We start from the raw sequence: 13,108 nt of genomic DNA on the forward strand, positions 1-13,108 counted from the left end.
TGTAGAAACTGACATATTGACCATTATGGAACCGATTTCCCAACATGAAAAAAACGTGTACTTTTAACTAAATAAAAAAAAACATTCTCTTTGTTTAAACAAAAATATTACAATTAAAAAAATTTGAAAGTAAAATCAAAAGCCAAACATTCAATAAACAAAGCGTAGGGGATAAATAATGGTTTTGTCTGTCTTAATCAATGCTGTCTGGATATCCAGGGTTGAGACATGCCTGGGGTGTGCGAGGTGTTCAATAAACAGTTGGGGGTAAGTTACTGAAAAACCATGTTCTGTCAGTATAAACATATTTAAAATTTGTAAGTAGACTTAAGATAATGTAATTAAGAAATTCAGTGACATGCATCAAAACATGTTTTTCTCCTGAAATTTCTATTTTAAGTAGGGCTAATTATTCTAGTTCCATTGTATTACTGAAATACTTTTTAATTACTTTTGATTCAGTGAAGGAACACCTGCTATAGAGATGGAGTCAGCTTTGAAAATACAATAAAACACCCCGATAGTGTTACGATTACCATATATAAACACATTTGCTGCAACTTTCAGGTTTTATTTTCAACTTTACTTTTAATGATTACTTCTAATTGCTTTGATAATAAATTTGATAGGGCACTTTGAAGATTTATTTTTGTTCTTTTTTTCCTTCCACAATGATCTTTCATACTTTTGAATTAATTGGGTTGCATATCAGTATTTTACTTAGGCTTTGAAATTCTGTGCCTGATTGTTTGCTTGTAATGCCAATAACAGAATGAAAAACTGTAATAATCCCTTTCCCTAAAATGTCTAAGATCAGAGAGCTCCAGCCGTCATATAGGCTCTCATATTATTAACTGACCAAAGAAGTCATAATCAAAGCATAGTGAAATTTCAGGCAAGAAAGATTTGTTTCAGTAACATGATTAAAAAAAAAAAGTTTTGACCTAGACTTCCAGATAACGATGCAATTCAATTCTCTGTTAGATGAATGAGAAATAGAACTTTCCCCATGAAGATTGGCCAGCTATCAAACAGTTCTCTGAACTGCTGTCAGCCAAAAACTTGCAGGTTTCTTTTTGGCTATAAATCCTGTGAACAAAGACTTTTTATAGGAGACTTTGACAGAACAATGAGAGAGATACCCTTGCTCTCTGTTCTAACAGTCCAGGTGTGTTCTGTTTTTTCTGTTGACCTTTGGGTGGAGGTGTTCATGAGAATTGTTACTAATACATGCTGAAGAATTGTTCTTGGCAAAATAAAGACTCTAATTTTTATATGGGAAATTTAGCCACGGAGCAATGTGTTGGTTAATTTCGTTGCTATTTTAAATAAGTTTAATCAATTTTCTATGTTTTTCTTCCAAACTTTGGGACTGAGTCTTGCAACTCCTAGAGATTGTGAACCTGAGATCAGAGAAAACTTTCACTCTCTCTGTCATTGCTATAATGTTGTGGATGCTGTCAAAAATTACAGAATTCTAGGGGCTCCTGGGTGGCTCAGTCGGTTAAGTATCCGACTTCGGCTCAGGACATGACCTCATGGTCTGTGAGTTCGAGCCCCGCGTCAGGCTCTGTGCTGACAGCTCAGGGCCTGGAGCCTGTTTCAGATTCTTTGTCTCCCTCTCTCTCTGACCCTCCCCCGTTCATGCTGTCTCTCCCTGTCTCAAAAATAAATAAACGTTAAAAAAAAATTAAAAAAAAATTATAGAGTTCTACCTACACCATGGCTATGTTGCTTTAGTACCAAATTAAAGTAAATGCCTCTGAAGAATATAAGTGTAGTCATATTTTAAAAGCAAATATATTTAAATATAGTCACAGTAATACCACTTGTTTGGTAATTTTATCGTTCTGATTTTCAAATAAATCAGTTTATTAGAGGGTCATGTTTAATGTTATGAACACCTTCAACCCATGTATGTCCTTTGTAGTCATGGCCATACCGTGGCATCACTGGTTTTGTCTCAACAGGAGTAAGAGTAGTAATTATATGTTTTCACTCCTGTTTAGAACAAATCCCTTCCCAGTTTTTCAAATTTTTTTTGAAAAAAAAATTCAGAATCCAAAAGTGAAAAGATACAAAGAACACATGGTATGGTCTATTTTGTTTGCTGCTGAACTTTTTGTACCAGGCAAAGTACCTGGAACACTTTAGAAACTCAGTATTCTCACCTGTTGAGTGAATAAGTCAATAAAAGTTCATCCTTTTTCAATTTGGGACAAACTAGATTTCTTGACAAAACAACAACAAAACTCATCCTCCAGATTTTCAATATTCCATCACTCCTTTGGCATTATTGCCTAGGAAATTGATTCTAATCATTTTTAAATGCATGTAAATTCCCAAGCAACTGCCCAAGTAGACTTCCAGACTCCAGCTGTGAGACTGAAAAGGTGAAGCCATCCTAAGGCCATGGGTGACTAAGAGCCAGCAAGAAGGCATTCAGGCTTGGGTAGAGAGAAAACAAAGGCAAACTTCTAACTCACAATTTTTTCTTGGGTTAGTCCTAAAATAGAAGACAGGTCTCTGAAAGATGGGGCCAAAGGGAAGAAAAAAGTAATTATGTAAGCTTTTCAGAGTTCCTTCCTGTCAGGAGGGTTATTGAGGGAGTAATCACAGTAGCACTCAGAGGCTGTATTGATTTTCTATGATTAACACCTCATTTCCTTCTCTAAGGTGGATTCCATTTTAGTGAATGACTACTTATTACTTAGTTTAATCCTCACCATCACTGATGCATCAGAGTTGATTTTCCAGTAGCCATTTAAATTATTTCTCAGAGTTGCAGGTATAAAGGCCACACATGAATTGAAAAATATCCTTGAAGGTAAGCCTATGGCATTATAAGCTCAAGAATGGACAGAAAGCATGGAAAATATGTAGTCAATATTGAACACTCTGAAAACCAGCTTGTGAGTATTTGCTTAATTTTAATAATTTGCCTATAGTGCTATCTCATTTTCAGCCTTTAAAATCAATCGAATTTCTTTGCTGTTATGTGGTCAATGTCATAATTTTGCATTATTCTCAAAAAGGAAGCATAGCCATGTATTAAATTTTTCTGCTGCAACTTTTCATGTTATATTCTTCTGTATTATACTGTAAAAATTATTTTACATATTTGCTAATTTAAAGGATTAGCAATTTCTGTTACCACATCATATACAAATAAATCCATTTAACTTTCTGTACTCACCATCATGTAAACATATATCTCCAATGATATCTTTGGTTTGGTCTGTAAATAATATTTTTATAATCTGATTCTTCGATTTTATATACTAAACCTGTCAAAACTTGGATTTCTAAATATGCTGGAAATCCAGATATTGATCTTGGATATTGTCTTTAGGCCTAAGAAAGAAATCCTTTAAACATTTCTACTTTGTATAAGAAATATGGTTATTTTATCTATTTAAAATTTTTTTAATGTTTATTTATTTTGAGAGAGAGAAATAGAGCATGAGCAGGGGAGGGCAGAGAGAGAGGGTGACACAGAATCTGAAGCAGGATCCAGGCTCCAAGCTGTCAGCACAGAGCCCGATGCGGGGCTCAAACCCATGAAGCATGAAATCATGACCTGAGCTGGAGTCGGATGCTTAACTGACTGAGCCACCCAGGTGCCCCTATTTTATCTATTTTTAAATGTTTTTACACCAAGAATCAAGCTTTTACTGTATGTATAGTTCTAAGTGTTTTTTATATCTGAACCTAGCTTAGGTTCAGATAGGTTTTATAATGGCCTAGGTTTTATAACCTGGCCTAGATGGCTCAGTTGGTTGAGCGTCCGACTCTTGATTTTGGCTCAGGTCATGATCTTGTGGTTTGTGAGAATGAGCACAGAGCTTGCTTGGGAATCTCTCTCTCCCTCTCTTTCTGTACCTCCCTGATTCTCTCACTTTCTCTCAAAATAAGTAAGAAACTTTAAAATAAATGAATAAAAATAAAGGAGATGATTTCCTTTAAAAAAGAACAAAGGATGGAAGTATGATAAAAATTAAAATAGTAAGTTAAAATTCCTGCGTGAAGAATAAATGAAATATTTTTCCCTTTGCAATTTGGAGCTGTGGCAATTAGCCCATATTAATTGCCTCCAGATAAGCCAAAGACGAAAGTCTTTGCTTGGTAAGTGTTGGTTGAATAAAAGAATCCCAAGGAGAATTCTTGGTTTACCAAAAGAAAAGGGGTTTGTCCTTTTGAGTCATACAAAGGACTCTCCTGAAGCTGTTCTTGTCACTTCTGAGTTCGACACTCAAGATGCCTGAATACTCAAATGGAAAAAAATCCCTTTAGCCACATATCCATCATCTTCGTAGTTTCTCTAGATGCAACAAACTTGAAGATGTTTACAAATATTATTTTGAGTTGTTTTTACAGTGTATATCTTGATAGGTGGCTAACTATTTCACTGTATTATGGATATTTAAAGCATAGCTATAAAAATATGCTTTTCTCCTAAGACCGAATTCAATTGTGAAGTTTAATAATTGTTGAAGATTATAAACAAAAGTAAAATAAATGTTGGTGTTTTGTTTTTCTGTTGGGATATGTGAGATCTTAAGTTAATCCTTATAAAATCACGGGGAAAACCCACAGAACTGTTTTTGGTAACTATAGCTAATTCACTTCAGTTGCCTATGGCCCTTATTAGCTAAGGCTGATTATCTGATTAAACGTTTGGAGCTCTTTAACTGATCCAGTTCTGTGTAGAGACTCCACCTATACTAAGAGTCAGAGCAACATACCAGAGTAAAAATTATTACTTGGGCTGCAATATTACTCCAAAGCTGAATCTAGATCAGAGGTTCTCCACCCTAAGTGTAGACACCGCCCATCATCTTTTTCTTTGAAAGGGCTAGGATTCCATCAGGGCCAGAAGATTTGGAAAACTGACTTGGGGAGTGAATTTTGTTTTGTTTACAAAGTGCATTAAAATATTCTAGTTCATCAGCCACAGACAAACCAGATAACTACAGCATCATCAGCACTTGGCAAAATAAGCAAGGTTGTTATTAAAGTCCAACATTGCTCAAATTGATCTAGTGAATAACATGGAGTTTGTTTAGTTTTTTTTTCAGTAAAACAGAGCTGTTTTCTTTACTTCTTTGATATAACAGAAAAATCTGTCTCCCCAAACCCTTTACTGCCAAGAGTATTCCATCTTATCTATATTTAATAACCATCATATTTATTTTTTGTGTTGCTCGTGGTAGTTCTCAGTGACCACATACATTTCTAGTCTGACAGTTTTATGGAACTGATGAGTTGAGGCACCAGCAATTATTATGGCTCTTTAATAATGGGTTATTACATAAACGTGACCCAAGACAACTAGTAGCAGTAACAGTAGGAATAAAAACACTGCTGCGATTGCTGCTGCCACTACTGACAGCCAACACTCACCGAGTACATATGGACATTGCTCCAACCCTTTTCCAGTTGTTTACTCGTTAATCCTCACAGCACATCTGCAGTGGGTAGTTGTAGTTTTTGCCTTTTGAAGAGAGCAAGGAGTGGCCGAGATGCCCTTGATTCACAACTAGAAGGAAACATCGTTCTATGCGATGAAGATCCCCAGACAGTCCTACATTGTTTTTGAGATGTACCAAAACTCTTGGCCCAGATCCACAAGTTCCTGAACTTGTTCCGCTCCCATTTTCATTTCATTTTATTCTTTCCCCTTTTAAAACACCTGTTCCCCCAAATCTTTCCCACTGAGCCCAACCCATTTTTAATCCTTATGGCCCCCTTTCTCAACAATATGTGGCAATTGTTATGCCTCCCTGTTATATTAGCATATAAACTCTCAGAGCAGAGACCTTTTTGTTGTTGAGAATTGCTTTTATACTGCTGTGTGTCCAAGAGGAACCCAGCATAAACATATCACAAACTGACAAATGATTTGCCTTTTGTCTCTTTGTCATGGGTGTGCAAGTTCCGTTGCATAGACCATGGTACAGATTATGTGAAGGAGTCTCTTTGTAGGACAACTTTTCACTAGTATAGTATAGATTAGTATACACTATACATCTTACCATGGTTTAGCATAATAACATACTATACATGCTGTAGTGGGACGGAGTGGAAAGTACACTGGTCTTAACACTGGAAGGTACGGGCTCCGGTGCTTGCTATCATGTCATTATGGGATCCTGCTGCTGCTGCTGCTGCTGCTGCTGCTGCTGATAATTATGTCAACTCTTTTTGCTTCAATATTCTCATTTCCAAAATGACCTAAACGGGTTGTACCCGATAATCAGCTGCAAGAACTTTTTTGGCTCTAACATTCTATTCCTTATACGAATACAGACTTCTTACTATCGCTCCACTTACAGCAGCTTGCAACATGAGGGTATTTAATACATGCAAGTAATGTGGTAGAGAATAAGGATGACATACATTCCTGATCTGGAGCATTAGTAACTTACAAAAATTAGTTAAGTAGGGGCGCCTGGGTGGCGCAGTCGGTTAAGCGTCTGACTTCAGCTCAGGTCACGATCTCGCGGTCCGTGAGTTCAAGCCCCGCGTCGGGCTCTGGGCTGATGGCTCAGAGCCTGGAGCCTGCTTCCGATTCTGTGTCTCCCTCTCTCTCTGCCCCTCCCCCGTTTATGCTCTGTCTCTCTCTGTCTCAAAAATAAATAAAAAAGTTAAAAAAAAATTAGTTAAGTATACTATGTCATAATCTGTCTAGATTTTTTTTTGATCTTCAGAGTATAGTAGAAAAATTCCTTTTAAAAGTGATGCTCTTGATTATGTTTGACAGAAGAGTTTCATTTTAGAAATTCCACACCATGACTTTCTATTCACTTATGTTTTGTTTCTGTAGCCAATCACGTGTTCAGATGACCAACAGGCTCATAGTTCTGCATGCTGGCATCCACCTTCAAGTGGTACAACTGGTCATGTCTCGTCCAACCTAACTGGGGTCTATGTGAGCCCAGCAGCCCTTGCACACTCAAGAAACCCACACACAGAATTGTCCAGTACAGAGGTAATGTTTGATATAGCAGCTTTTATCCAGGTTGAAATGTGCTTTATACAGGGACGTATTTGTTCTGTTCTTTCCCAGGAAATGCATATAATCATTTAATTCACCCACATTCATGTTAAGCATTTGCTGTATTCTCAGTATAATTATAAGTCTCTGCGAGGCAGTTCGTAAGAAGGAGAATATTTGATAATCTGTTTTTGAAGAGCTGATATTCTATTGGGGACTCAAATATTTGCATAGATAGCGAACATTATTTGAAAGTGAAAGGAATCAATGTAAAGTACAAATGCAGGTGGGGAGAGGCAGAGGAGAAAATATGTTGACAATATAGAGTTTAATTCACAAATTAGACTCTGGTGGGAGACTGTGTCATATTCAAAGTTTTAAGGGTCTGCTCAATTGGTGATCACCTTGTTTGCTTCCACTGTTCTAGACTTTGGACCTGTATGTGGCACTTTCCATAGGTTTCTTCCTTGTGATCTATGGCGCATAAGACCTTGACATAGAAACCCGACTCTTGTTCTCCAGATTTTTTTCCCCACTAGCTTTGTAGACTAGATCCAGGTCTTTGGTTCCTGACCTTATCCGTTGGTTGAATTAACTTTACCTCAGGACTGTATCTCTCTATCTTCAGCCCTGTTACAGCAATTAGACCTTGACTATAAATTGCTTATTCTACTTGGAAGTTTGGTTGGGTTTCCCTGACTGGAGTTTCTACCTTCTGTTGCTTAATCTTGCTGTAGAGGCTTGGTAGAGAGAGTATGAGCCTTGTTTTCTTGATTCTGGATAAAAGTATAAACTGTATTGTTGCTGGGACGATGTGAAAGAATGAATGAGCTCAATGGGGTGGAGTGAGAAAATGTTTCTTCTTTTTTGCAGAGAGGTAAATTAATTTATGTAATCATAGAATTGAGAAGTCTTAGATAACATCTAGTCTGGTAGTTCTTAATCCCAGGTGCATTTTAGAATCCCCTGGTGATCGTTTAAGAGATACCCATTGGTTGAGTCCCACCCCAGACCAATTAAATCAGAAGCTCTGGGGTGGGGCCCAGGCATCAATTAGCATGGTTTTTGCCAAAAGTGACCCAAAAAGAAGAACTTAGGTGTCCTATTGTCTGGTTGTGCACAACTTATTTCATTAAGCGGCTCTTGTATAATTTTTTTAAAGTAGCATAGAGTTCTCCTAGATGTGCATAAGCCCTTTTGCCACTTTTTTTCTTTTGAGACTGCTTTGTAGTGTTTTCAGTCAAAGTAAAGAAAATGTTATTTTTTCTGGGGCTAACTTGGCCTTGGTGGCCCATGCCTTCATTCTACTCCTGTTGCTTTGGGGTTGCCACCCTTTGCACCCTTCCAACAAATACTGTGGCCTATACTGTGCGACATTTAAGATCTATTTTAGTGTGTATGGAAGGTGTGTATGTTGTATCCCATTCACTGAGGGTATTGCTCTCACCCAGGTGATTATGAAATAATCAATCATGTTAGACAATTGGAAACTTACATACATGACACTGTGCCAGGCACTTTATAAACATTGTCTTATCTTTTCATCTTTCTAGGTATTATTAAGTATTATTATCCTTATGAGGGAACTGAGGCTTAGAAAGATAAAGGTGTTAAATTCTCCATAGCTAATAAGTGGCAGAGCTAAAATTCAACCCCAAATCTGTTGGACTCCAAAGTTCTTGACCTTAATTTCTATATACTATACTATACTGCATCCAAGATAAACATATTTTTAAAAACTAGTGACTTTATGTATGTTATTTGTAGTCTTCCCAGCAACAATATAAGATAGATATTTTTAGCTCTCTATTTTAAGATAAGGGGATTTGAGGCTCAGAGAAGGTAAGAAATTGTTTAAGATATCATAGCTCTGAACTTTATAACATTTCTCCAGTTAAAAAGACTGTACTCTTCTACACTGCTTTGTTGCCTACGAATAAAGCAACAAATATTTGCAAAAACACTTTAGAAATGACAAAGCAAATCAATTTTGTTGATTCCGAAGGTAATTCTGTACTTCACAAGCTGTTTTATCACCATTTTGTAAATGATGAAACATGCAATTCCATGATTTTTCTTTTAAATCATGGTGGTGGATAACATAATCTTCGATGAGGATTAGTGAGAAAATAAGCAGGGCTTTGGTTTATCTTGTTAAAATGCACATCACTAGAAAGCTCCCAGGGAGCTCTTTTCATTGCACGCTTTCAGGTAATAAGCCTGGGAAGGAGATAATGCACTCAGGTGGATTCTCTGGGTCCCTATGGTCACACTAGGTGCTAGGCAGCTACCTACCTGATGGGTGGTAGGAAGTTTTATATTTATATGGCTATCAATATTACTTAAAGAATTGGGAATACTCTAATTATGAAAAAGCTTCAGTGTATTATTCCTCTTCTGATAACAGAATCACTGAACATCATGAGTACTGTTGCAAAAATAGGTGCCGGAGGAGTCTGTGTTGTATTCTGGGTGGTAAATGGAGGATGAGAGAGGCATTCACAATGAACAGAACTATTTGTGCCAAGATCGCACTTTAGATGGGAGCATGATGCATTGTAGAAACGGAGTGAGTGGCCCAAGGCTATTTCACTAGTCCATGGCAGAGATAAAGGAAGCTTGGAATAGAGTAGTATCAACAGATATAGAGAAAATCAATAGTACTGGGAGATATTTAGCAGGTACAGCTAAAGGGCTTGGTGATGGGTTGGGAAATTTCAAGGATGATCCCTTTGTTAATAGCTTATGGAACTGAATATAATGGATGGTGGTACCATTTAAAGGGATGTGGGAGCTTGCCAGGTTTCACTGGGGAGATCATGACTTTGGGTTTGGACACAGTGAGTTTGAGGCATCATTTAGACATCTAATATATGGTATCATGTAAGCATTTGAAGGTCAGAGGGGAGAGCTGGACTGGAAATAAATTAGAGAGTCATTTAGATATGGATAGTAATGAAAATCATAGGAAAGAGAAAGCATAGAATGGTCAAATCCAGTCCACTGCCTATTTTTGTAAATAAAGTTGTATTGGAATACAGTCATGCTCACTTGCTTACTCAATGCCTATGGCTGCTTTAAGACTATAATGGAAGATTGGAGTCATTGTGACCAAAACTGTATGGCTCACAGAGCTGAAACTATTTACTGTCTTGCCCTTTACAGAAAAAGTTTGCTGACCCTAAACCTAGAGTGAGAGAAAAGGTCCCAGGAGTGTCAACAATAAAGTTGAATGTGATAGTAAGCCTCTAAAAGAAACTGGGAATATTTGGGAGGGGGAGGGTTGTTAGGAGAAACCCAACGAAAATGGAATATCACAAAAGCCAAGGGAAGAGGCTGTTCAAAAGGGAGAAAGGATGCTTCAGAGGCAAATGCTACTGAGGGTTTGAGTATGGTGAGGGCTAAAATATGTCAGTTAGATTTGAGTGAATAAATGTCATTTGTGACTTTATTAACAGGTGTTTCAGTGGCATGGCAGAGGTAGAAGCCAGACACAATTTGGTTGAAAGGTGTGCAAATGGAGATGTTGCATTTATACAACTCTCAAGAAATTTCATTTTCCAGAGAGAGAGAAAGGGAAGTAGTGAGAAGGGGATTTGGAGTCAAAGGAGGTTTTTTGTTTAAAATGGAAGAGATTTGAGTGTATATAAATGTTAAAAGGAAGATGCCACTTAAGAGGAAAAGGTGAAGTATTTAGTCCCAGAGGAAGAATGAAAAAAAGAGAAAAGTTGTTGAGAAGGATATGGGGGATGAGGTCCAAGGACAGATTGGCAGATCAGCATCAGCCAGAAAGAGGGACAGCATCTCTGTGTCAATCAGGGAAGGAAGAGAGGTGGAGCCCAGGCATGCTTAGGTCTGCAGGTTTGATACCTGTAGGGCTTTGAAAGAGTTTCCATTTGATGGCTTCAAGTTTCCCAGTGAAGGAGAAAGGAGATGAAGTCATTTGATGGAAATGAGATGGGTCAATTTGTTTTTGAGGGCTGGTAGGTGGAGGTTACATGTTTGAAGAGAGAGAAGATTAAGAAAGATTTACAAAATGAGAGTGTATATTACAGAAATATAATAGAATGATGGAACAGTCCAGAAAATCCATTCAAGGATGGTGACTATACATTTATCTTGACTCTGATTTGCCCAGGTACTTGACTTTCCCTGACTGTGGTTGCTCAAGGGTTGGGGTAATGACAACATCTACTGGAGGATTGGGTGTGTGACAATTTACCATTCAAGTGCTTTTCTGCCTGTGTGAAAAGACAAAGCTCTTCCTTCCCATTATTGGAATATTTTCCAATAAAAGAAGATGAGAAATTGGTAGATTCTCATTTCTTCCAATGTTAAAGAAAGTGTGCAGTTATTTTCACCTGGATAAAAACTTGGACCGTAAGCCTACATTTCTTTGGATATATATAAGGACTGAAATCATGTTAATGCACTACAGTATAAATAACACAAAAGAGATGAGAAATCACAAGCATTTTTGTTTTTTATTACTGATATTATCATTTACACTCTTCATAGGCAAAAGGAAACTGGTGTAATGACTTGTCTCTGTGGAAAGTCTTTTTGGCTTGTCTCTTAGCCTGTGTGATAACAACAGCAACTGGAGTACTCATAATATGCCTGGTGAACAACAGAGAAAATGACAGCTCTCCCATTACTAACCAGCTACCTGCAAACAATGAGGAGCCTATACTTAGCATTCCTGGAATGACCTCTACTACTTCACAACCTGCAAGGGCCACCACGTCAACTGAACCCGTAACTAAAACCACTTCAACAGAATCTACAGCCACTGCAACGTCCATTGAACCTGCAGCCATCACCATCGCTTCCGCTGAACCCAGAACCTCAACAGCCATCACTATCACTTCGACTGAGCCTACAACCTCGACAGCCACCGCCATCACTTCCACAGAACCTACAACCACAGCAGCCATCGCCATTGCTTCAACTGAACCCACAACCTCAACAGCCATCACTAACACTTCGACTGAGCCTACAACCTTGACAGCCACCGCCATCACTTCCACAGAACCTACAACCACAGCAGCCATCGCCATTGCTTCAACTGAACCCACAACCTCAACAGCCATCACTAACACTTCGACTGAGCCTACAACCTCGACAGCCACCGCCATCACTTCCACAGAACCTACAACCACAGCAGCCATCGCCATTGCTTCAACTGAACCCACAACCTCAACAGCCATCACTAACACTTCGACTGAGCCTACAACCTCGACAGCCACCGCCATCACTTCCACAGAACCTACAACCACAGCAGCCATCGCCATTGCTTCAACTGAACCCACAACCTCAACAGCCATCACTAACACTTCGACTGAGCCTACAACCTCAACAGCCACCGCCATCACTTCCACAGAACCTACAACCACAGCAGCCATCGCCATTGCTTCAACTGAACCCACAACCTCAACAGCCATCACTAACACTTCGACTGAGCCTACAACCTCGACAGCCACCGCCATCACTTCCACAGAACCTACAACCACAGCAGCCATCGCCATTGCTTCAACTGAACCCACAACCTCAACAGCCATCACTAACACTTCAAATGAGCCTACAACCTCGACAGCCACCACCATCACTTCCACAGAACCTACAACCACAAAAGCCAGTCACCAGTAAAACGAAACCCACAAATGCAACAGCTCCACTATCACCTCACCTGAACGTACAATCACGAAAGCTACAACCACCACTTCAGGTGAAACCACAGCTGACCCCACTTGAACAGAATCTATAACTGTTTCAACTTCAAAAGCAACAAATGCTATCATAACTTAATCTTAGCGGACAACCGACACAGTTACCACTTCCACCATCTCTTCAACTGAACCCACAAATCCTGTCAGCTGACTCTACAACCACTACCACTCCCACTTTACCTGCAACTACTGTGTCTTCCACTTAGTTCACAATGACAATGGTCATCACTTTCCTTCAACAATCTTTAATCTCCACCTTATCATCTGAACCTGGAACTATAGATGCCACTATTCTTACTTTAATCTAATAGAACTACCATCATTTGTCAACATGTTCTCTTCTACGACAACTTATGCTTTAGTTATTATCGCTACAAATTAT

At 38.5% G+C, this 13,108-nt stretch overlaps 1 protein-coding gene across 1 annotated transcript; it reads left to right on the forward strand.

Annotated features, from left to right (window-relative positions):
* Nucleotides 1–2,855: 2,855 nt before the first annotated feature.
* Nucleotides 2,856–12,646, forward strand: LOC128312330 (uncharacterized). The gene is made up of 3 exons (XM_053205652.1): nucleotides 2,856–2,912; nucleotides 6,827–6,991; nucleotides 11,516–12,646. Exons 1-3 carry the CDS (start codon nucleotides 2,856–2,858, stop codon nucleotides 12,644–12,646), a joined length of 1,353 nt encoding a protein of 450 aa, XP_053061627.1.
* The last annotated feature ends 462 nt before the right edge of the window (nucleotides 12,647–13,108 follow it).

Source organism: Acinonyx jubatus, chromosome D3 (assembly GCF_027475565.1).
Source record: "Acinonyx jubatus isolate Ajub_Pintada_27869175 chromosome D3, VMU_Ajub_asm_v1.0, whole genome shotgun sequence".
Classification (NCBI taxonomy): domain Eukaryota; kingdom Metazoa; phylum Chordata; class Mammalia; order Carnivora; family Felidae; genus Acinonyx; species Acinonyx jubatus.